Source organism: Thunnus maccoyii, chromosome 4 (assembly GCF_910596095.1).
Source record: "Thunnus maccoyii chromosome 4, fThuMac1.1, whole genome shotgun sequence".
Classification (NCBI taxonomy): domain Eukaryota; kingdom Metazoa; phylum Chordata; class Actinopteri; order Scombriformes; family Scombridae; genus Thunnus; species Thunnus maccoyii.
This window is the reverse complement of record NC_056536.1, coordinates 9,301,158-9,326,878: the sequence shown is the minus strand read 5'-3', so window position 1 is coordinate 9,326,878 and position 25,721 is coordinate 9,301,158. Positions and strand designations below refer to the sequence as shown.

The 25,721-nt window shown below is 42.9% G+C and overlaps 1 protein-coding gene across 2 annotated transcripts; it reads left to right on the top strand.

Moving 5' to 3' along the window:
• Positions 1-1,430: 1,430 nt before the first annotated feature.
• epha2b (eph receptor A2 b) lies at positions 1,431-25,289 on the top strand. Of its 2 annotated transcripts, none has more exons than XM_042409269.1 (17): positions 1,431-1,641; positions 2,349-2,428; positions 3,983-4,631; positions 15,074-15,229; positions 15,668-16,027; positions 16,249-16,379; positions 16,677-16,848; positions 16,948-17,047; positions 17,744-17,799; positions 17,898-18,023; positions 18,696-18,881; positions 18,996-19,057; positions 19,901-20,110; positions 20,267-20,416; positions 20,578-20,771; positions 21,736-21,891; positions 23,374-25,289. In XM_042409269.1, exons 1-17 carry the CDS (start codon positions 1,461-1,463, stop codon positions 23,480-23,482), a joined length of 3,078 nt encoding a protein of 1,025 aa, XP_042265203.1. In that variant the 5' UTR covers positions 1,431-1,460; the 3' UTR covers positions 23,483-25,289. The 2 variants fall into 2 exon arrangements, with proteins under 2 accessions (XP_042265203.1, XP_042265202.1); XM_042409268.1 differs by having other exon boundaries at positions 18,696-18,893.
• Positions 25,290-25,721: the final 432 nt, after the last annotated feature.

Here is a 25,721-nt window from a genome sequence, read left to right as displayed (position 1 = left end):
GACTCCCCCACTCCCACTCCTGCATACCCTCCTGGGACTGAAAAACTAGATTAAACTTTTTTTTGTTCATAACTTGACCACTGTCTATCTACAGCGTTGGCAGGGTGCAACATTTTTGGGATATTTCCCATAAATTATGACGGGCTATCAGTAGGCCAGCTGTACTCTTGAATTCTGGTATTCAGAGTTGCTATTATGCTTATATGAATACATTTCTCTTCGCTTGTCACACTGATTCTACCTCTGTATGTGGCGATGCACAGAACAAAGGGACGTCAAGTAAAGCGGCTCCCGCTCTTTTTCCCTCCTCGGGCCCATTCAACACGGCAAACAATTCTGAATCAATATCTCCATGCAAATGATCCTGTTGCTCTGCAAGCTGTTAGATGCCAGGTAGGCAAAACTGTAACTAACATTATGGTGCGTTCAAGTGCTCCTTGTAAAGTCTACGCTTTCGCTTTCAGGAGGATGGCTGACAAGTTGGTGCTTGAAACCTTCTTAGGAAGACAATACAGTGTTGTGTAATTAGGACAGCAACAATAGGTTATTTTCATTGTTGATTAATCTGTTGATTATTTGTGATCAATGAATTTTAAAATGACCATTGCAGTTTCTCATTGCCCAAGGTGACGTCTTCAAATTGCTTGTATTGTCTCACCAACAATTTTATGTAATTAACAATGAACAGAGAAAATCAGCGAATCCTCAAATTCAGAAAATGGACCCAACAAATGTTTGTTAATTTTGCACTGATAAGTAACTTTAACTGACTAATCTTTGCATCACCAGTGCAAATGTATTACTTATACATTCACAGATTCACTTACTTACCATAGGGTATGCCATCTTAATGCAGTATTTCAGTATCTAAGCCCTCTGTAGATAAAGGCTACTGTATGTACCAGTTAAGTGGCAATGCGTGCAGTGACTGTGCTGTACTTTCCATACTAAGCTTTTGTAAGCCCAAATGGTAGGTTTTTGTTTGTATTAATACTCTGAGGAGCAAAGGTCAAGACAATACACAGCATGGATTTGCAAGCTGCTTATAGCTGTTTCACTTTGTCCACAGAAAATCAGAAGAATACAGCAGGTCTTAACATTTTCATATGGACTTGTATTAGATAAGCTGTAGATATAGATATAGAGGTTGTTTTTCTTTTTAAAAATCGCTTAGGCTAATAGTAGGATTTCCAACTTAATAGGCTTGCTCAGGTGCGTTCCGGATTAGATTGCGAAATTTCCGACAGTTCCTGAAGGTTGCAAAAGTTTCTCATGTGCCCCCCTCCACCTCCGCCCCTGAATACACACACACACACACACACACACACACACACACACACGCACACGCACACGCACGCACACACACACACACACACACACACACACACACACTCACACACACACACACACACACACACATTCCAGCAGGCGGAGTCCGTGACGTGCTGGGCCGTTTGTGAATGAGCCGCAGCGAGCAGCGCTCACCTCTCAGAGCAGAGTCCCAGCCAAGCCCAGGAGCGCAGAGAGAAGAGAGAGAGGAAGGAAAAGTTTGCCAAATGGATTTCTTTGGAGGAGTCAGACTTTTATTATTCTCATATGTTCTCATTAACGGCATATTAATTACTTTACAAACTAAAGAAGGTGAGTGTATTTTTTTTAATGATAATTTCAGAAAAGTTGATCACCTTAAATCTTTCTAAGCTTTATTGAAGTGAAGCACGCGTGCCATGCGGGGAACCTCCTTTAAGAAACTTTAAAACCAGGAAACACACTTTCTTTATCGTGTGACAGTCATGTAACACGGCTAAGACTTATTTTATGAAAACGCTTTAACTGTATAAAATGTTTCTGGTTGAAGTTGTGTTTTCAATTAGTCATAATCCATGAAGTTGAGATCGTAGCCTGCATGTGCGCTCCTCTAAACTTTATAACACCAGCAGGTGAATTCTGGAAATATTTTTGTCGCGTTTTTTGTATTAACCCTCTGAACTGTGTATCACTTGTTAATTATCACATAATCTGGACCAAGTTTATTTTTTAATCAGAGCTAAATCACAAGTCTAGGCCTACACGTTGCAATCACGACTATAAGCAGTCAGACTATAGTCAGAGTCTTGAACTGCTTTTTTTTTTTTTTCAACTAAAATGGACGTTAGTTTTTCAACAGCCTTTAAAGTAAATACTGCCAGATTTAGGGTGATTCTGCAATAAAATTTAAATCATTGTCATTTATAAATATTTATGTTTTTTTGTGTAAAATAGAAGAGATGCATGAATTCTGAGTCAAAGTTTCTGATGAGTTTAAAGGTTTATTCTCTTGTACTAACAGTGTTCTTGTGTCTCCACAGAAGTGCTTTTGGACATGAAGGCAACAGGAGGTGAACTGGGCTGGTTGACATGGCCCTTAGATCAGGGAGACAAGTCTGGGGTGAGTATCGCTCCAGGTTCTTTTCTAGCTCCCACGTTCCCGTTTGGAATTTGCCTTCAGGATAAATCTGCGAGGAGAAAATGCACTGGAAGGGCCCGGCTGAGCTGAGAGCCTCCGGTGCTCTTGCCATGCGAAATATTTGACCATTTGACTTGTGGTTTGCTGTTGAGTGAGCCTCCTGTGTATACATGTCAGGCTTTCTATAAAATCTGGTATAATCTTAGCCTAATGGTTGCCTGGTTATTCTTATGAGTTGTAGGAGTTGCCTGCAGAGCATGTCTGGGCTGCACCAAAGCTTCGGCAGACAGAATAGCTGCTAGCTCTGAACTGGGAATACTTGTGGCTTCTTGCGGTTTCAAGGCTTCAGCTCCAGAATTGTATGTTAGAGAGCAATTAACTTTTAAAGTTTGCAGCATGTGGTACCTCTTTTTAGAGGGGATGGGTTTTAGATGGAGCCAATCAGTCAGCGCTACCTTTTCCTTTAACCAGGGGAAAATGTCTAGCCCTATGTTTAGAGATGCTTCCAGAGAATAGCTACATTATTACACCCAAATGCTGTGGTTATCTCTCTGCCAGTATACAGGAGGCATGTGTGCCTTCTTCCATATTGTGGTTTCAAAGTAATTGACCAGTCAGGCTCATGCAAATTCACTGTAAATGGGCTCATTTCATGTGCTGATGACTCAGATGTGTGGGCATGCTGTTGACAGTGGCTCACCCAACTTCTTTTAAGAGAAGTTTCCCTGCTATAAATCACTTTGTCAGTTTTGTTTCACTTTTTGCTCTAATAAGCATCAGGTGTTGATGTATTTTGTGAGGTTTGTTATTACTATCATTGTTATTATGATTATTATTTTTAAAGTTTTAAACACTCATCTAAAAAAAATGTTCACCAACTGTTTAATAGAGGTGTTGGTTCTTCTGTTGTACATCAAATTTATATGCAGAGCCACACACTCAGCCAACAAAGCACATTCCTTTAATTAATAGCACAGTGGCTACATGCAGAGAGCAAACCACAGCCCCTGCCCCTGTGGGCCCAGATGTTCCTCAAGAGCCAAGGTTATGTTAAAACACGCTGTCACTTTTTTCAGAAATATTTGTGGCAGCATTAAGTATGTGAGCTGCAATGCTATTTGCCAAAAGTGGCAATGGCACGTGAAAGACTGAATTGGAAATAATTTAGGGTCTTTGCAGGAAAATGAACGCAGAAATGCTTTGTCACAAAAAAATCCCTGAGGTTTGCTCTATTGTTGTTGCAAAGGCTCATAAAGTTCTCCATGTTGCATAAATGTGTTATTGCTATGAAGGATAGTTAAAATATTCTGCAGGAGTAATTAGCAATATGTAGGTAGGGCCATGAGTTCCCCTACACACAGACTGTTTTTGTTCTCAGGTTCAGATTACAGTGGTTGAACCCTCATATGAAGTTCTATGGTGCCCCTTTTATTTTCACCTCCCTTATAGCCTTGGTCCTGCCCTGTATGCTTGGGGGTTCCCCAAGAGTCAGGGATTGTGGCTCTAACCTTGTTGGTTTGTGTGGTTTTGTTTCAGTGGGAGGTCGTCCAGAGGACCCTGAACGGCTCTCAGTTCTATACCTACTCTGTCTGCAATGTTGGAGAACGTGAACAGGACAACTGGCTCCGCACCACCTTCATCCAGCGGCGTCCATCAGCCTCGCGAGTCTTTGTGGAACTCCAATTTATCGTACGCGACTGCAACTCTTTTGGTGGTGTCTCGATGACTTGCAAGGAAACCTTCAACCTCTTCACGTCTGAGTCGGATGCAGATGTGGGCACTACCTTCCGCAAGGGCCAGTTTAAGAAAGTGGCCACCATAGCTCCTGACGAGATCACCGGCAAGAACGATCTGCGCATCAACACTGAGACACGAGTGGTGGAGAACCTGTCTCGTAAAGGCTTCTACTTGGCTTTTCAAGACATTGGAGCCTGCGTTGCTCTTCTCTCTGTTAGAGTTTACTACAAAACTTGCCCCGCCACAGTGAAGAGTCTTGCATCCTTCCCTGAGACTGTGGCTGGAGGTGAGAACCAGGCACTGAGGGAAGTGAACGGGGTGTGCGTGGAAAACGCCATCAGCGAGGAGGTGCCCCGCATCTACTGCACTGTGGATGGAGAGTGGGTGGTACCAGTTGGACAGTGCCAGTGCAAACCAGGCCATGAAGAAGTCAAAGATGCGTGTCAAGGTAAGGGTGTGCTCTTGAATCTTTGGTATTTGTGAAGGTCTTTTGCCCCCAGGCACTCCATCCTGTCTGGGTGTAAACCCAGGATGCAGTTCCCACGAGAGTGTATTTTTAATGTGACCATTTTGCATTAGTCACCATTTAGATTCATTTCAATTGCCATAGGTTGTAAAACAAGCCAGTATGACAGACTGCGGATATTTGTCATAGGTGTTATTATCATTGTTCACTGGAATTCTCCCCTTGGCTAACATGGCTTCTCTGCAATGGAAGGAATGCTAAGGTCTACTTGTACGTGTCGGGGCATCATCCCTGACCTTGAACCGATACCTATAAAATTAGGAAATGTGCTTTTGAGTTTCAACTATAACTCCAGTTCTATGGAAAAGTTTGTTCAAGCCAACTTGCTTGGGATATAAAATGTTATACCCCTTGGGGAAAGTTTTCACTCTGAAGGTTCTCAGATCTCTCATTCATGTTGTACCTATGGGTTTTAAAACCTAAATGAACACTTTAATTTATCATTTAGGTCTGAAAGGCATTTCTCATAACTTCTTTAAACTCATTTTGTCGCACAAAAAGGATGCACAAATCTTCTTTGGTCACAGTCATGACATTAAAGCCACTTATTTAAAAATATGTCAGACACTCAGACACTGCACCCTTCACAACACTATCTTTCAGGCTGTTGCATCAGGTGATTTCCTGCTCTTTCATTATCATCTGTTCTCTTATCTTTATATGAGTTTGCTACGTAGTCCAACCATACTTCGGTCCTTTGACTTTGTAGTTGTGGCATGGTTGTGTTTTAAATCCTGAAAAGAAGGCTTTTATTGTTGTGGGAAGGGCTGTCAGGGTGACTGAAAGTGATCAAAGACGCCGGGAGGCTACTGTACTGTGATGGATTAGCATCTTCAAGGCTAGTGGGGGGAAAGGGGAGGAGGCAAGAGGAAGCTTCTGAGCCTCACTGACTTTGTTCATCTCAAGCATCACAGAACGCAGAGGCCCTCCTCTTGTGAACGGGCATGCCGACTACACGTTCCCCTGTCTGTCTCAGCATCCATCTTCTCCCCCTCTCTGTTTTCACAAATTTACTGAGCCTCAGCTTCTGGGTGTATTTTATGACTCCATCGGTGTATATGAACATACGACATAGGCTGGCGTGCCAGAGCATGTTGAAATTTGTTCCATGACTGAACACCTTAAGACTCCCATCAGCCCAAAGTACTCCTCCTCCTCCGCTGCTTTTTCTGGCACTCTTGTTTATACACACACACACACATGCATGAACTGAAACACTTATGCAGGTATGAACACCCTTTAATCTCATTCTCAAACACACGCATTGGACTAGAGTTGTAAATCCTCATGTAGTCTGCCTATAATAGATTTGCTTTCCCACTTAGTTTTTCTCCCATTGGCAACAGACCGATAAAAGTGGTGAAGTTTTCTGTCAGTACATCATTTTTAGCTGTGGGAAAGTGCCAGGTAAGATGATTAGGGAGGAGGTGGAGGAGGAGGAAACGCAGGAAGGAATGAGAGAAAAGTCATACAAAAGCGACGGAGAGGTTGTGTTTAGTGGAGGGGTGTGATTTTAAAACAGAGAGAGGTGAGGAATGGAATGTAAAGGTAAGAGAACAATGAAGCGCTGTGTTTCCCCCGTGAGGCCGGAGGAGCCCACCTCTACCTCCACCTACATCTCCACCTCCTCTCCCCCTTGGCTGGTACATTCCTGATCAGTTTGCCGAGGAGGAGCCTCCCAACATTACTCCAGACCTGTGGAATTCCCAGGGGTGGGGGGGGAGAAGAGCAGCTCCAGGTCAAGCCCTCAAATAAAAATGACTAAACACAGAAACCCCCCCCACTAAAAACTACCGAGTTGAAGTCAAATGAGAGGTCGGAGACGCGCGAGGGAAGTAGATGAAGGTGGAAATGAATCACAGGGTTGCAGAGCAGGGCCAAGATGAATGGTTCGAAGGGCTTTAAGCGGGATCTCCTTCGGACACACAGTTAATCATTCTGCCCACTTCTTTCCTGAGCTGCGTGCCGTTCAGGGAGAAACCACAAAACTTCAATTGTGGTGTTTTTTCTTACTTTGGTTGAAATTTTCCATGTTCAGCGATGTGTTCAGTCAGTTTTATGACTCCTCGGCCCCTCGGGACCTGTTAAAGTAGAAATCTGTGACATTATCTGGTTTTTGTCTCCGTCTCTTCATCAGCGCCCGCTGTTGTAGTGTTTCTGGCTGAGACAGAACTTCTCCATCAAACTGTGTTTCTGGGATCTTTTTTTTTCCGTAGACCTTCTGTTGAGGTTTCTGTAGGTGGCATGTGGCGCTCTCCTCTTCTCATTGCTCATTTTAACCACAGAGTCTTTTTTTTTTTGCACAAACAAACTCTAAAGATAAACACATCACCTCCTGTGCTATAGAGACCTACCAAAGTGTTTAGAACAGCAAATGTGAAAGCTTTTATGAACTGGGTGTAAATCATATCTGTCAGCGGTAGTGAGACACAAAGCCGGCGTTTGTTTTTTTTATGAAAGCAATACAGATTACTTTAAAAGCAGCTTATTTTGGCTCTGAGAATATATGACGTGTCAATTGTAAAATGGATTAGACTTAAAGTAAGCACAGTGAAAGCTGCTCTAAAGATTTATATGTTTATTAACATAAGACTCACAAGAGTGATGAAGGCCTGATAAAGATGTTTGTGTTAATTCAATTTTTTGTCCAAATAATCGCTGTTTTGTTTAGTCTATTTGTTACACCAGTTTATGCAGCACTGAAGCTTTATTATTATTTTGTAAAATCCTTAGGAAATGCATTAATGTAAATTTGTGTTTGGTTAAAGAAGTATATAAGTAAAAAACTGATTACTTTAGTGAAAGTATAATTAATTTAATTTTAATTAAAAATGAAAATTAATTTAATCTCTAACAATGAATCATATTTTAGAAACTGATTTCTTTGTATGAAAAATCTGTATAAAAAAATCTTGATCTGAACAGTAACTATATTAAATTTAAAAGTGTAAGAAGTGCAATATACTGAAATGTAGTAGAGTAGGATTACAAAGCAGTGAAAATAGAAATTCCCTAGTAAACTTAAGTGCAAGACTTGAGTCAATGTAATGATTTATTTTCCGCTGATGGAAACAGTTTTCAGTATGCGACTCCAGTTTTATATTTTGCTTTGCACCTGCTTTGAATCAGGAAGTCATTTTTATTTTTGCTCAGTGAGAAAATAAACATTCTTTTTTCAATTCTGGAAAAATCTTAATTTTTTGCAATTAAGTGGTTGGCTTTAAGCCTGACAGCAGCGCTGTGGGTTTCCATTTGTGACTCACTGTTGACACTGACACGGTTTTTCTCCATTGCCTATCACGCCCTTCCTTACCCATAATCCTCCCTGGTACAATAGAACAGCATACCGTGTGTCACCCCACAAAAGACCATGGGCTGCCCTGGCTGGTCTTCGGGATTGTGTTTAACCGTCCAGATCCACACCTCATCAGCGGCTCTAAAGCCTCATGCACACTCTTTACAGCTGACAAACGGGGCTTAATCCCACATCATGGTTTCCACAAGGCCTTATTTAAAACACAATGTGGAATATTTTGGACTGCTGAAGACTGGTTTGGTGTCTTGGAGAAAATGGCGTCTTGGTGGAACAACTGTCCACTGAGTTCCAGTAAAGTTATTACTCCTCTCGCCAAAGAGGTTCCAGTAAACTATTTTCTCTCTCCCCCTCCTTCCCTGTCTGTCCGCGTCTCTAAACTCATCCTCAGCTGATGTAACAAACAGTTGGTGACTAAGTTGTAGTTGTGTGACTGCACGCTGTGGTGAGTGATTTGTATGGGTAGTAATTGACTTGGGTGTGTTTGTGCTTTTTAAGTGAAGTAACTACTGGTTCTGCATGCTTTTTGCGTGCTTTTGCTGTCTTCTACCTCTCTCTCCACATCCTCCCTGTCCCTGAAGGGTCTTTCTATTTTAGCTTCAAATTTCCCTCATCTTTTATTTATTTGAAAGTTTCTTATCTCAACACATTCCCATCGCCATTTTACAGTCCTTAAAGCAATTTACTCAAGAGACGTACACTGTTGCGCAAGCTGTCCCAAGTATAACAAACTGACAGACAAACAAAAGTTTTTCTTTCGTGTGTTGTGTTCCTGTTGTCCGTGAAATCACAGAGCGACTGTTATTTTTGGCTGGATTGCAGGTCATGAATACGACACCAATAGAGTTTAAACATTCCGTTTCACACGACCCTGATGTGACTATTTAGACTGTGCACAGCTCTCCTCTTGCTCCCTGGTAAATACATTTCTCCACCACTGACTCGTAAAGATAAATAGAGGCTAAATTTGAACAATGCTGCCAATCAGAGAGTTTTTAGTGTAGAGGGAAAGAAAAACTGGCTGTGTTCACATAGTGGTTAAGGCACAAACATTTAGTGAAGGTGAAATGTAAACTTCAGCCGTCAGTTTTTGTTTTAGTTGCACAAAATGGGGCTTGTAGCTCCTGTATTCGATGGTGGATTTGGATTGCTGATTGTTCACTTGGAAGTGAATCCTGCAAAAAGTCAGTTATCAAATGTTTCATGGTCATCTCAATCTGCTCGTACCTGGTGCCAACTGGTTCATCATAATCGAGCATAACCTTTTAAGATCAAGGTCTTGTGCAATTTCAGCTTATCTGATGGGCAGTACACAAAGAGACAAGAACATAGCACCACACCTCGGGATCTCAGGGGATTAATTTAGTTGACTTATGTTGAATTTCACATGGAATCATCTCACTCCTGCAAGATAATCCCCACATTGAAATTTCCTGCTGTACCAAATTCCCTTGGCTCTTGATCCCTGTAGCCGGTCTCAGGAATAAAAGAAATCGTAAAACCACTGACTTATCGGACAACTCTGCTCATTTAGATGCACAGGCTGGATGTAAACTCTTTTTCTTCCTCGGCTCTTAAAAGCCACCGTGATTACTTTGAGTTTGTGGGTTCTTCAGATCTTGTGCCAAGGTAACGTCTGCCTGGAGGGCTGAACTTGAGGGAGTTGGTTAGATAATGGGGGAGACTATGAAAGCACTTTCAAGTGGTGTCATGCACCGTCTTGTTGGGCCATGTTTAGATTGAACAGAACACTGGCAATTACTATGAAGAAGATGACAGGAAATGTAGCAAAGTTGAGCTCTTGTGGCCCCATGACTCTTTAATGTGAATTAGAGCAAATCTTACTGTTGCGGTTTAATAAGTGTGATGGTTGAGCCTTTGAGGTGTCAGAAGATGTAGAAACCACTCTATCAACTATTATATCAGATATTTATACCTTTTTGGATGCATTATTCACCAACGGTAATGAAATTCTGTTTTCGCCAGATCATTTACAGTGGAGACCTACATGTTAACTTGAACCCACAGATGGAGTTCTTGTTAGCCTGTAGCGTGAATGGTGGACAAAAATGTGATGGCAGACCTGTGTACAGCCAGATATTTTTGGTTTTAACACAAAATTTGTTTAAAACTGCATTAGAAGCTGACAACACAACACTGGACATATTAATACCTTGTAAATTTGATAATTTGACTTGTTAGCAAACAGTAATGTTAGCTTATTTAACATTAGCAACATATGCATTTAAGAGTTTCACAATTTAGAGTTTTGTTTCAACTCCACTGTTGAATATATGTCCAATATTCACTCTGTTAAAATGTTGAAATGCAGTTTCTAAATGTCTGCCGTTAGTCAAATAACTGAGGCTCAGCAATTCTTGGCTTTTTTGTGTGTGCTGGTGGTGGTGGGGAAGTTGGGACATATTTCCTCTTGGTGACATTCCTGAGCCTGAAGGCTGTGTGGATGTATGTGTGTGTGTGTGTGTGTGTTGGTTTGGGGCTAGCAATGTGAAGCGCATTGTATTGTACTGCTGGTGTGTGAGGTCAGCACTTTCCTTCCCCCATGTCATTCAGCCATTGCCCCCCCCAGCACAACACACCACCCACCCACCCTTCACTGCTAACAGGACGAGCCCACAGCGGAAACCGGAGGTCACCTAATCCCTCGGTGACTCCCCGACCCGTTTGCTCAGGGCTTTCCATTGTCGCTCGGTGCTCTGCGGTCTCGCTCAGGCACTTTCCTGATAAGTCATTTTGTTTATTGGTGCATTTGGTCCCATTTTAGCCCCTTCCCCTAACCAGGAAGCAGACGGTTGTCAGCGTCTAATGTGTGACTTGTGGGCTTGGCGTGCTGTTGTGTTTGCCACCTGGCTGTCTGGATTTGACCAGCAACATGAGGAAACGTGGCCAAATGACTATGACTGTGGTCCAGCTGAAGCCTCTGGAAGCTATCTGTGACTTTCATGTCAGCCAGGAATGGTTTCTTCAAAGTATCAGCTTTACTTTAGAACATGTTGAGCATGTTTTGTGCCTCCTTGACTCCACTCTATCCCTCCTTCTGTCAGTGAGCCTGAGTGGACAGAGGGAGTGAGAGGAGAAAGGGGATCATGGAATTTATTGTGTTTGTTAACAACCCCAGATGAAAGCCTAAGTGCAATTGTAAAACAGATGTAATGCCCTTACAGCTGCTCCATTGGTCAGCTAATCCTTTTGACTAATGACCACCCCCCCCCACACCACCTTCCCCCACCCCACACGCACACACTTCCATCAGCCCCTACACCTTTACTGCCCCCCACTTGCCCCTCCCCTCCTCTACCTCGGTGACCTCTGGCTCATGTTACCGGTTCACCTCCCCCATCAGAGAACCCCATTGTTCCACCACAACCCGACTCCCCCAAAATGCTAATGATATGTTGTCACCCTGCATACAAACAGAATGACATGACATATTGCAATTACGGGTCTGACCAACTCGGGAATGAAAATAGGGGGGTGGGGAGGAGAAGTGAAGTAGATGAGGGTACAGACAAAGCAAGGATTCACTTGCCTCCAGATATAGCTGCTCTGATAAGGATCTGAACATTGTATTTATTTCTTATGCATTTATTTTTCCAACATGTTTTTTTGTTCACTGGCCATACTTCTGAATTTAACCTCCTTCCCCATGAGACAAGTCACCGGCTGCTGCTGCAAGTCTTTCTGCCTCCTCCTCCTCCTCCTCCTCCTTCTTTCTGCGAGCATGTGTTTGTTTTACTTGGCCACTGACTCCCTGTAAGCCATGCACAGTTTAACTCACAACTACCCTGAGGCAGACATGACCTTTCTGCTTTTAAAAGCCCAGCTCCGGACTCGATTGTGGAGCTCCCACCCTCCCACACCCCCACTCACTCCTCCAGTCCTGAAGGCGATTTCTGTTGTCAAGCCACCATGTTACCCATTCATCCATCTATCCGACCATGCATTCATCACTGTCGCCATCTCATCCATCTTAACTTCTGCCGACAAACCGGGGGACCCTTGGGGGCTCCTACTCCAGAGCCACTCGGGCTCCCAGAATGTAAAAGGCCTCATGCACTCACTCTCAATAAACAAACACAGAGCCACTCAAGGCGTACGGGGCCTCTCAAATGACAAACAGTGCCTCGCTTTGTAGCAATAGGTACGGAAAGAATGGTAGTCTAAGTTTGTCAGATGTTTCGACTCAGAAGAAGCTGGGAGACTTTTGTTTATGAGGGGGAAAGTGTTCATATAAAGAGCCCCCCCCTCTTGAGTTTTGCGCCCATGTTCATGTTGGGTCAACACACATTCTGGCTTCCTTTTCGCTTATTATTCTGTCTCAGGACCCTGGTAGTCTCAGCACCGGTTCTTCTCTTGGTCACGCTCCCCTGTGTTTCCATGCTTTGATTGGCTGCTTTAGGAAGGAAGCGCTGCGTCAGCCTCACACTTCCTGCTTCCTGTTGTGTCCAGCAACAATCCAAAGCCCCCCTCCACCTTATCCATGGAACCAGGAAGTTTCCTTTCACTGGACTTTGCTCTTTTGTCGAGGAATCTTCTTGTTAAATACCTCAACAGAGAGTCATCTAGTTTCACTTACTGTCAATGTGACTCATTTGTTGAAGATACACAAACTCTTTCACCTTTTTTAGTAGAGAACTGGGCTCAAACTGAAGCTACAGTAAAGGCGCTCCACTACAGGCCTCCTGTTGGGTGGTGTGCACTGGAATGCATCTTGATTATAGAGGCGGCTCAGAGTGTAAGGCCATCATCTCCACAGGCCTGACCACGATGCATTGCAGCCGGCACTGTAGCGCCAAAAAGAGGCTAGTCCTCCTCTATTCAGTTGCCATGTGGCATTTCGGCTATTCCCATCTGCAATGCTTGTGTGTGTATGTTTTTTTCTCTCAGCACTTGAATGGCATGGCATTCTCCTTGCCTGCTGGTCAGCGATGAATAGCAATGTTAATGGGTTAGCTGGGAGCCTTTTTAGTGAGGACTGGGAGGAGAGAAAGGAGGGGAGGAAGGAATTTGGGGATTACGAGGAGGAGAGGTAGGGGAATGAATCGGGGTTTGAGGCAGCAGCTGTTTCCCCTTCTCAATGGAGGAGTTGAGCCTGGCCTGTCTCTTTTCTGTCTCCCCTCTTTTCTTCAGTCCTCAGCAGGATACAGTATTCCTCTCTTTCTTTCTGGAACCTTCTGTTCCTTCATACCACCTCTCTTCTGCTGAGCCCGTCTACCGCCTCATTCTCGTTAATGAGTAGCAATGGCACTGAGTGAAACAGCTGGCCAAGACAGAGAGGATATACCGTCTTGAGGGGCGGATTGAGTAACATGTAAGCCAATTGGGCAAGGCTCACAAATTCTTCTCATTCTGAGTATTTTTCTTTCCGCCATTGTTGTCATGCTCTACAGTTAATACACACCTCTTCATAGCAGCTCGGTGAACCGCAATGATAGGCAAACCCAATGGAGTCTAAGAGAAACTCATGGTCAATCAAGTAAATCCCCTTGATATGACTTAAATGGAGCGGGAGCCGTGTGCTCCCCGTCTTCTGTGTGGTCACTTGTGGCTTCCAAATGAACTTCATTCAACTGAACCACAGAGAAAAGCAGCCATACAGCGAGACAGTATCTTTGAGTGAATCTGATATTGTCTTTGTCCTTGGCTCTCCTTTTCAACTTGAGACTGCGTGTTTGCCTTTGCCGGTTTCATTGCTTGTCTCTCTTCACTGGCATGAACTTCAATCTTTCGCTACGCATGCCTCATTTCAATTGGCTATCATGTCCTCTTTCTACCTTATCTGATCTCCCTCTTGCCATAAACTTCCTCATTTCCATTCCCTCTTTCTTTTCCTGTGGCCCGCATGTTGGTTCTCATTTGCATTGTCAACATCTTATGACATCTGTCAAGAGCTATATAAACGCTCCAGGCAAATGACTCTGAGGAAAGGAAAGAAATGTGTGTGTGTGTGTGTGTGTGGGTGTGTATATATGTGTGTTTGGCTGAATTAACTTGACAGAGGGACATGAACAGGTGACAGGCAGCGGACATAATCCCTCTTCTGATGTCAGATTTACCCATGTGTCTATGGGTGTGCTATGCATACATGTATGTGTATTTTGTGCATACATATGGATGTGGGTGCATGTGTGCGGTGCATACATGAACGTGTGTGTGTGTATGTGTGTGTGTGCGTTTCAATGTGTGATGGTGTGAGGATGTGAGCAGCAGCCGTTGGAATGCTCTTGCAAAGTTTAAGGGGGGCCTTCTCATTTTCACTCTCCTTTATGGCGCGCTCTCTCAGAAATTTCACACCGTATTAAGTTCATATTTCACCACCGCTACGCACAGCTGGATTCTCTACCTGCATTTCTTTATTCCGAGTTGGACGTGTGAAATTAAGTGTCATCTTATCTAGGCGATACAGTTTCAAAAGTCTGCATGTGGGTCATTGAAAGGAAAAAATATAATAGTGTTGAGTGCAAACGGATGCTCTGCTTTCAGCCATCTCACTTTTAATTCTTGACGCTTTGCTGATTTGCCTTTATTTCTCTTATTGTAATGCAGCATTGAAGACTGACTTACTGTCGTGGAATGTGGGATGACTGGTTGTGTTTGTTGAGAGAGAGAGAGAGACAGTAAGAAAGCAGCAGTGGAGGGGGGTTGTGGTTGAAAAAGTAAAGAGAAGGAGTGCCGGCTAGTCAGGGAGTCTGCGTTTTTGTTTCAGGGCTGGGCTCATGTGAGCAGTGTCTTTGCTGGAATGGACAGTGTTTTAATGAGTAGAGTCAACAATGTGCAGAGCCTTTCTTCTGTTTTCTCTCTCATATCTCTGTCACTTGTCCAAATGTGACCTTTAGCCTTGATATAATAACATGTCCACTCAACCTTGGTGTCTTGCACAAAAGGTGAAAAGTTCACGGCGTTACTGATGTTTTAAAGAGCCTTGAGTGATCTGGAGGAACTGGCTGTGTGCTATGTCATATGGGATGTTGCCTGAAGTCATTATTGTCCTTGTTCACCTTCTCATGCAAATGTATTTTTGTGTTTGCAGAATGTAAGCCTGGCTTCTTCAAAGCTGCAGCATCCAGTGACAAGTGTGAGCCGTGTCCTGAAAACACCCAGAGGCAGGGCTCCGGCGCTTTGTTTTGTCCCTGTATGGATGACTTTTACCGGGCCCCAACTGACCCCTCTACTGGACCCTGCTCAGGTGACAAGTCCCCCTCATCTCTGATGAGAACCTTGAAGAAAGTACATTTAGAATATTTGCTGTCAATGAACCACCAAGTATTGTCATTTCCATGTGATTGTCCTAATGTGAACTCTAATTCAGATACATTTTGAAGGTTTTGACTTTTGTTTGAATCCTACAAAATGTGCAGGAATTTAATATTTTTTGTTGTTGCATTCGTTTTCGCTGCAAACATTAGTGTGGTTTCTGTTTGAATCTCACTTCTAAGATGTAGTTTCAAGAGAGAGCCATTTCCCAGAATCCAGACTTTTTGGACATCTTGTAAAATTCAAAAGAGCACTCTTTCTTTTTAATGATACTGTCATGTCAGGAAGCAATCTCCCACATTTTCCTTTCCTTGGTTTTCTTCCTCCCTGTTTCTAATATCTCTTATCTTTCCTGATCTGTGTTCATTAGGCCTCCCATCTGCTCCACGAGACCTCCAGGCTACCACCACCCAACTCTCTGCAGGAAAACTCCTCCTCTCTTGGAGCCCACCGGAAAACACGGGAGGTCGAACAGACATCACCTACAGCGTTGAATGTGAGCGCTGTGAGGACAATGTGTGCCAACCCTGCGGAGACAAAATTCGCTATGAACCGACCAGCACGGGCCTGACCGACACCAAGGTTTCAGTGAGCGAGCTGGACGCGCACCTCAACTACACCTTCACTGTGGAGGCACATAATGGCGTGTCACTGTTCGCTAGTCAGGGAACGCCACAGGCTGATAGGCCGCCACCCACCATCACTCTGACTACATCTCTGCACTACACAGGTGAGTGAGGCTGTTATGAGCCAGTGGAGTGATGCTATCTGTGCTGCAGTAATGAGAGATGCTATCTGTAAGGCGGTGGCAGATCTGTAAGTCGAATTGTGCTGCAGGAGTGACATGAGGTTCTCAGATTTCATCAACCGGAAGCGCAGCCATACTTTTCATATTTTTGGATTATTTCACATCCCAAAGATACTGAAGGCTTCTTGGCTCTCTGTCCTTAGATCCCCCCAAGATTACCTCAATGCGACTGGTTGAGAGGTCTCCCACCAGCTTGTCCCTTTCCTGGGACATATCCCCCCGACCACGGATTCAAGCCCGGCCCTTCCGCTATGAACTTAACTACCGCAAGAAGGTGCGTCACTCTCATTTGCTTTTCTGTTATGTGTTGAAATGAAAAGTCAGTTTTATGTATTATTCTGCATTTTTCACTGTATAAGTTTAAAGCTCCTTCTAAGATATTTAGTTTAAATAACACAGAGGGGCTTCAGTTTAAGCTCAGTGCTCCTGATCTGACCATCATGAGTTAAACATAAACTGTCCATTAACTTAAATACTGAAATTAAATCTGTGGCCTCCATCTTCAGCAGTAAAACCGTTTTGGTTTTTTTTGACTGAATTTCTCCCTGACCTCTCTTCTTCTGTCTCCCAGGATGATAACCTGGATGTGACCACCTATACCGTACTCATACTCGAGAAGAACTCTGTGCAGATCAGCGATCTAGCCCCCGGCACTGCCTACCTGTTCAGGGTGCAGGCCCTGAGCAACGATGGCAGCCCTGGAGGGTCCAGCATGGAGGAACAGTTTGAGACCTCATCTGAAGGTACAGAGAAGAACCACTGTGGCAAAATTTTTGCTAGCTTTGTTCAAGAATGGGATTTTTCTGATGCGTGTCTATGTTTCCTTTATGTGTGTTTTACAGGACCCCTTGCTCCAAACAATACAGCAGTCATTTTTGGTGCGGCAGTTGGAGGAGCGGCCATGTTGTTCATAGTGGTCGTGGTCCTTTTCCTTCGCAGACGGTCAGTAAACGCCCCTCTCTGCTGCCCTCCTTGTCTTTCTGTTCTGTTAATCAGTCAGAATATACCCTCCTTCACTGGTTTCCTCTCCAATTCTTCTGCCCTTCCTTTGTGGGGCCCCCAAATGGCCTTTGCATTCACTCTCTCCTCACCTCTCTCTTTCTCTTTTCCTTTAGCCAACTTTCTCTTTCTCTTTATCTGGATCTGTGTCCCAGCACTCACTAGGGAAGAATTTGTGTTCAATGTGCCTTGTCATTGCTCAATGGTTATATTCTAGTGAGTGTTGGGGCCTTTGAAAGGAAATTGGTCCAGAGTGGTACATTGTTGGTGATAAGAGGCGCTTGGTTCTTTCTGTACCACACCGCAGGCACTTTGTAAAGGTGACCTGTGCCTGTACTGTAGCAGACTGTAGCCCGTCTGTCCACCTCCCCCTCCCTCCTGCTTGTCTGTCTTTCAGTCTTTAGATCGGCTTGGCAAACACAGTCTATCTTCAATCTTTATCAAAGGGCCGCTTCTCTCTGAATGGACGCATTGCAGCGTCGGGATCCTTTTGAAAGCTTTAGAGTGTCTCGAAAAATGATAACAAAGGTTGCTATGTGCTATTGATATTAAAGCAGGCAAATGATATATAGAGAAACGTTCATTTATTGTTTGAAAGTGGGATATTAATTTACAAATGTTTTTTATCTTCTCATTCAGGAAAAGAAACTCTCATACCAGGCAAGGACCAGAGGACACCTACTTCTCCAGCGCAGGTAGATAAAATGAATCTCTCTCATCTCTCTGTCTGACCTTATTCACTTTATCTTACTAATTTGTTAACATACAATAATTTTCTTTCTTTTTCTCACAGAGCAATTGAAGCCTCTCAAGACCTATGTTGATCCACATACATACGAGGACCCTAACACAGCCATCCTAAAGTTTGCCACTGAAATCCACCCAAGCCACATAACCAAACAGAAAGTCATTGGTGCTGGTGAGTGACATCCCTGCTGAGACAATCTGCTGTGGGGCTTAACTCAGAGATGTTGGATGTTGAAAGATTTTTCCAATCCCCAAATTCGCTGTTTATATTGTGCATTTTCCACAGCTTAGCAGGTTGACTGACAGTGGTTACTTTAGTGAGATTAACATCTATCTAGCTGGAGTTCTCACACAACAAGTTGAGACATTTTGTTGTGTGGCAACTCTTGGCTGTGGGACCTATGTGTTTTGGCTCAAGATGACATGAACTATTACATAAAAGAAAGAAAATGTTGCAGTAACAGTATTTTGGAAGGATATCAGAGGACTTCCGCAGGCCGTGCCCAAATCTTTCCATATGTTATTCAAGTATGTTATTCACCTTTACCCTTTGAGCCAATACACCCTCCCCCCCCCCCCTTTTCGCCTCATGTGACAGCTGATTCCCATGCTCCCAAACCACAGGCCATCCACCAATTAAACAACATAGGCGCTCTCTTTCAACACCCAGCCAGAACACACCTCTCTGAGAGAGCCTCAGGCAAAACAGTCACAGAGACTTCCTTATTTTCACAATGTTGCAAAGCAAAAACCCTGGCAGCCAGAAACCCAAGAAGATGTATCAAACACACATTTATCAGATATCTCCTTTCTAAATCAACTGTCTCATTGATGTGTCCTGCAGGAGAGTTCGGTGAGGTGTACCGTGGTATTCTGAAGGTGCCAGGGAGGAAAGAGGTGGCAGTGGCTATCAAGACGCTGAAGCCAGGCTACACAGAGAAACAGAGGCAGGACTTTCTGAGCGAGGCCTCCATCATGGGTCAATTCTGCCACCAGAACATCATCCGTCTGGAGGGGGTGGTGACCAAATGTAAGGACTTCTGTGAGTTTTCGTCCTTTTTTTAAAACAAACTTTTCTCTTAATTTTCTTGCCTGTTTTAGGTCAGTTTCACTATATAATTCGTTCTTATGTGTGTGTGTGCAGTCAAACATGCCATGATTGTGACTGAATACATGGAGAACGGAGCACTGGACCGGTACCTTAGGGTAAGTCTACCACTTACTGTTTGCGCTGATGGAAATTTCTGGGTCTTTCCAAGAAAAACAGGTTGTAGATTCAGTCGCCAAAAACGACCTATAGTTACGTTTGAGTGACAGACACATCTAGCGGCCGTAGTAATTATATCCTGGAGAAGTGACGCAGTTCAGATGACGTCTATATAAAGTAACTTCCTTATTATGGTTGGGTGGATGGCTAGATAATTAGTTAGATGGCAAAAAGTGGACTTAGCTGCAGGAGACCACTGTTCGCACTGTTTGCTTCCCATTTCTAACCACAAGTCGGGGCAATTTTTAAAGAACTGTAACGTGGTGTTTACTGTTGCCATAATAACGAAGGTTGCCTAACTTTATGGAAGTAGTAACGTTTCAAGTGAACATTTTAACCCAAACCATGATCTTTCCCTAACCTAACAAAGTGGTTTTTGTACCTAAACCTAACCAGACTTTAACAACAGTGTTGTCACATCATAAAACATCATTATTTTTTAACAGTGATTTGGTTTTGGAAAGCAGCATATTTTGCTCCAATGGCTCACTCTGGAGTGAAGGTACAAACGACCTATGTGGTTGTTTAATTTGGAGGAATTTCTCTACTACGACCATTGCCACCGTGGCGATAGACAAGCTGTGTTTTTTTGTCTAAATATTGTTTGTGCCAATAAAATAATGTCTTTAAATGTCTATGACAATAATTCATAGATTTGATGTTGATAACTATTTTATCATTTTGTACAGTCTTGTGATGTCAATGTTTCTTTTATTATTCTGCTTTTTATCAGTTTGCTACAAGCTTGGTCAAAAACAATAATGAATCTGTTTTACCCTCAGGACCACGATGGTGAGTTTTCCTCCTTCCAGCTGGTGGGCATGCTGCGCGGCATCGCTGCAGGCATGAAGTACCTCTCTGACATGAGCTACGTTCACCGCGACCTGGCTGCCCGCAACATCCTGGTCAACAACAACCTGGAGTGTAAAGTATCAGACTTTGGCCTGTCCCGAGTGCTGGAGGATGATCCTGAGGGGACGTACACTACAAGTGTGAGTACATGACTTCATGTTAGCTTTTAAGTAAAAAAAAGATTGACCTCAATCACATCAAAGCAAGGTGCAGCCTGGCGTCTGTGTTGGTTTTTAGATTCAGGAGTCCTTTTTTTTGTTTCTCTGTCTCTAACATGAAACATTTTTCATGCACAGGGAGGTAAGATCCCCATTCGCTGGACAGCTCCAGAGGCAATTGCATACAGGAAGTTCACCTCAGCTAGCGATGTGTGGAGTTTTGGCATTGTCATGTGGGAGGTCATGGCCTTTGGCGAAAGGCCTTACTGGGACATGAGTAACCACGAGGTGAGTTTCAGTGTTTATGGAAAGTTTTCAGGAAGTGCTTTTCTTGGTTTTGGTGTTAGAGCTACATTGAGTGTTCTTTTAGTGTATCTTATCTATAATATATTTTTAGTATCCTAACAGTGAGAAAAAAATATCTAATTAGTCACCTAATAAACTTGCAGGTGATGAAGGCTATCAACGAGGCTTTCCGGCTGCCGGCACCAATGGACTGTCCCTCAGCTGTTTACCAGCTGATGCTTCAGTGTTGGCTCCAGGATCGTTCCAAGAGGCCACGCTTTGGAGACATCGTCAGCCTGCTGGACAAGCTGCTGCGGAGCCCAGAATCCCTGAAGACCATTGCAGATTTTGACCCACGGTAAGGTTTATTTATGTACATACCAGACTAAGGGTTCCAGTGTTGACCCTACTGTAGCTGCTACTATCAGCAGCCAGTTCTCTGAAACAACGTTCTAAACAAAACTTCTGCAATACAACTAGTATAAATAGAATTTTTGTCTCAGTAAATAATTGCAAATTTAGGTTGCAAAAATGAAGATTTGAGACTTGACTCTTGTGAGCTGTCAGCAGGCCTTAAATACATTGAATATTAAATTATTAAGCCTGCACATTGAATGGATTTGGTCTGAGTCATGTTAAACACCATTAAATGCTTTGAAAGCAAAATGTTCAAATGCTTAAAAACCCCGGTGAGAATCAAACTGGGATGTTGCATTAATTTAGTATGTGTCTCATCCACTAGACCACCAGGAAGCCCTGGACTTGTATCATTTGAAACTTGATTCAACTTAACACTTTACTTGGACCTGTCTCAATACTTTATATCTTAATATTAGTCTTGATTGACTTATAACTTGATTTGGACTTGTCTTTATTGAGACTTGACTTGGACCTGCTTCAAAAGACTCTGGCAGCAGCTTCCCATTTACTTTACCTTTAAAAAAGGGGCAGTTTGGGGGGGAAAGGGAGATTAGCTTTAAAATGGCGTACTGAAACCATTAAAAGGATATACTGACACCTTGCCTGCTAGGCTAATGAAAGAAATGTGTGTGACCTCCTGACAGAGGAAGTCTAAAGCTCTTTTGTTTGTGATTGTGTGCTTGAATGCATATTTTCTCCTTTGTGAGGGAGCATTAAAGCCAGAAATGGTGAGAAAAGACAAAAGGCTGTCGCTCTCATATCTCCATCGGCTCTTGCCCCTGACTGCTCCAACTGGTTTTTAATCACTAACTGCACAGTAATTATAGTCCTCAGTCATCCGCCTCTGTTGTGGGAACGTCTGTTGATTATTTGCATTTGGATCTACTTTTTTTTTCTTGCAGCGTATCCATCCGCTTGCCAAGCACCAGCGGTTCAGACGGTTCCCCTTTCAGGTCAGTGTCTGAGTGGCTGGAGTCCATTAAGATGAGCCAGTACAGCGAGAACTTCACCTGCGCTGGGATTGTCACTATGGAGCAGGTCCTGCAGATGAAGAATGAGTAAGTGGGACATGATTCCAGATTTGGTGACATGACATAACAAGTTTGGATGTTTTTACTTGATGTACTTGTTAAGTATGCTGTTGGCAAAGAAAGAGGAACATTTTGTCATCAAATTATGTTCGGAATTAAAACCATTAATTGCGCAAGAATGTTTTTCCTCCTGACATTAAGTCTCCCCTCTTAAGGACTCCCCTCTTGTAGTTTATGTATGTTTTCCTAAAATGTTGCTTTTTAACAGCCAGCAGAATAGTTTGCGCACAATATAATCTCCAACCTCAGTTACAACTTGAGAAATGTTTGAGATGGAAAAAGTAATGGAGGGAAGAAGAAGGAGTGGGCTCATTTGTGGTAGCCTGGCGATGGTGGCTTGTGGTCGCTGCAGTCCTTATTCTTCTTTCCTCTCTCCATTCTTTCTCTCATCCCTCCCTTCACCCACACACACTAGCTGCCCTGGGCAGCACTTTTGCTTGAGCCCCGAAAACCACCAGTTTTGGCTGTTTAGGGCAAAGGCCTTTTGTGGCTTTTTCAACATTAAAGAAGGAAAGGAAGGAAAGAATAGCCCGTGAAGCAGGGGCAACTCGAGGAGATTAAGGAACTGAAATAGATGGATGAGATTTGAAGCCCCGTAGTCGGCATGTTTGTACTTCTAGAAAGATTGAAGAGGTGTGCTCAGAATGTACCCCTTGAACTTATCACAGCGTAGTTTACAGCAATTGGATCTTCTAACATGTGTAGGAGCATTAAGGGGGCAATTTAATGAAATGGACTCAACCTTTTGGAAAAAAAGGCTTAGTGAAGCACATAATATAAGGTTGTTTTGGGGGCAATAACGAGGGCCAGAGCTTTTCCCGACCGCACTACCAGCCAAATGGGACCCCCCCCATTTCCTTTCTCTGCCATGGCATATGTATCTCAGTTGGTCTTGGTAGTGATTTGGGAAGATGGGCAGACTGTAAAGGAGACGACAAACCCTTTTGAAGTATTTGTCATACAGAATGGTGTGATTTCATGGCCCCATGTTTCCATCTCAGGGCATCTGGTAGCACTCTTGGAAAACCAGCAGTTATTTACAACCCACCCTCTGCTTGCCAGACAACTGATTCATGGTCAACAGGGAGAATCCTCGTTAAGTAATTAAAGCTGTAATTAAGGCTTTGACTTGGGGCTGCTGTGTTGCAGGGCTTTTGTAGGTTTGCATCATGTGCTTGTGAAGAGCGAAACCCCCAGTACTATCCTTTAATGCCGAGGATAAATTGAAACCTCTGCAGATTACTAACTCTGAACACACTGCACCTAGCTGCACTGGTTCAGCGATCAAGCAAGTCAGCTCGAGGCTGGCATTTCATCACGTTGGATGAATTAGTGATTACTTCAAGGCTTGAGAGGCAGGAAGGATGTGCGTGAAAACTGTTGGAATGAGGCCAAAGTGTAAATCCATGTGCAGCTCCTCTTACATACTGTCATGTCTCTCTCTTACAGGGATATTAAGAACATCGGGGTGAGGCTTCCTGGCCATTTGAAAAGAATCGCCTACAGCATCTTGGGTTTAAAAGACCAGACCAGCACCCTGAGCGTGTTTGCAGTGTGATCCTCACAACGAAGGGAATTAAAATTGGGCACTGAAGCAGGCAGCCCTTTGAACTCTAAGCTGAGCTGGAGCGAAACTGCAGGGACGGCTTTGGATCGGCAGGACCAAGAGAATTGTGCCATCCTTTGGAGCCGACTGAATCAGACTTACTGTACATTTTTTGATTTCTTCATCTTTATCCACATGGGAATGGAGCAAATATACAGCAATAGATGTATCAAGTAGACTGTATATTTAGATATCTATTTTTATTATCCATGTCTTCTGTACAAATGCAGTTCATTGCTCAGCATTTTTTTTTCATTTAATCTTCTCATTCCTGCTTCATAAAAATCAACAATCAAGCCACCTCTCGTAGCATCCTGTATCAAACAAACAAGGAAAGTGCAGTAAGTGTGATAGCATGGGAGCAGTGGAGTCCAGCCCTGGTTCAGTTTGCGGTTGGTGCTGATGTCACAGCGTCTCCCCTTTAATTGGCACTTTGATCCATTTCCTGTCAGACCAATGAGGATGGAGAATCGAGACGGCTGAAATGAGCGTGAGCTGGCCAAATCCTAAAGAGATGGTGTTGTTACTGGCTTTCTACTGGCTCAGCTCAGAAATTAAGCTATAATCATATAAGTGATGTTATATGAAAAAAAAAAGGAGAGGATATATATGAGGTACTCTTTGTGTACAGATTTACTTTTGTGTGTGTGCGTGTGTGTGTGTTTGGGCGATTACCACAACTATTGGGTTTAAGAATTTATAATGTAGCACTTGGATCAAGAATCATATGATCTTGGTTTGTCTGAGAATTGCAAGAAAAAGGCGTTCACACTCAAAATCCTTAACTAAAAGAAATGGTATCGAGTGAGAAATTGTGTAAGTGAAATGAGTTTCAATCAGAATGACAGAATTTGTTTGTAGTGTGCCGGTAATGAAGAGAGAGAGGGTGAAGTTTGCCAAAATGCAAATGCCCCACCGCCAAAAAAAAAAAAAAAGATTTAATGATGATGAGTCTTGTTGTGGTTGAGATGATTTCATAATAGTTTGGTTTGCAATTTCAATGTCTCATTTAGTTTTGTAGTAGCTAGACAAATACTCATTCATGTACCTGTTGGTTTGAGTAACATTGTGATGGGATGAAATTATACGCTTTTACAATTAAGTGCTCGACTTGTTCCAGACATTCAAAGACATTTTAAAGTGCCTGTTTGTGGAACCGCAGTGGGAGTTTGCTTCTGCCTGTTTTTATGAAGCAGCTCTCTGGTGTAGTGGGAAGTATGTAGTGGACAGTTTCCCCAGTGCTCTTAATTGATGACTGCAAATCATTGTGTTACTGATGTACACCTTCTTTTACTTGAATTTTTACTGCATTTTCAAATGTATCTATGATTCTATTGTAGCTGATAGATCCATCTGTGGAAAAGGGATTTTTTTTGTTATCACTCTGGTTTACTGGTTGCATTTTATACATTTTGTATGATTTCACTATTTACCATATTAGCAAACTGATTATTTTTTTAAGCTCCCATCACTTTCCTCCAAAGCGATGTCTCCCATTTTTGCTGCCTTTCTAAAAACTTTGAGAGTTCCTTCATCAAAGAGCAAACTCCTTCCTCTTTGCCTGTTGTTTTATACTGTATTTAATAGTCTATTTATTTTTTACTTGTATTTATTATCCTGATAAACACTGAGCTGGGATTATAATTGAAGGTTGTTCTCTCATTCTAAATAAAAAAAAAAAAGCTCTATTGTGCCCTTTTGATTCTTGAATTATTCAAACCTGAAATTGCCTTGTGAAGCAATAAAGTCTTAAATTGAATTTGGCAAAGACTGATGTATGACTGACACAAACAGAGCAGAGGAATGCTTTATTTTTCTTTAACTGTGCCAGGATGTTTATACTTCCACCTGGATATCCTTATAATGCTGCTGCTTGGGTTTCTGGAACCTCTAATAAACATTTGAATGCTTCATTATGTGCAGGGGGAAACTAATGTTCAGGCATAAATACACACACAACACAACACACAGCAGCATTTTTGTTAGCAACTCCTGAGAGCATTTTATTAGATTTACATTCTCTAATCAAATCAACTAATCTAATCAAACGATGACATAAAAGTAAACTTGAAAACCTCAAATTTTGCCCTGATGTACAGAGATCACACTGTGATCTACCATTTGATTACTCTTGCCTTGGGAAATGACGCACTGCATGACACCAGATTTTCTTCTCCCATGAACTCTTCTA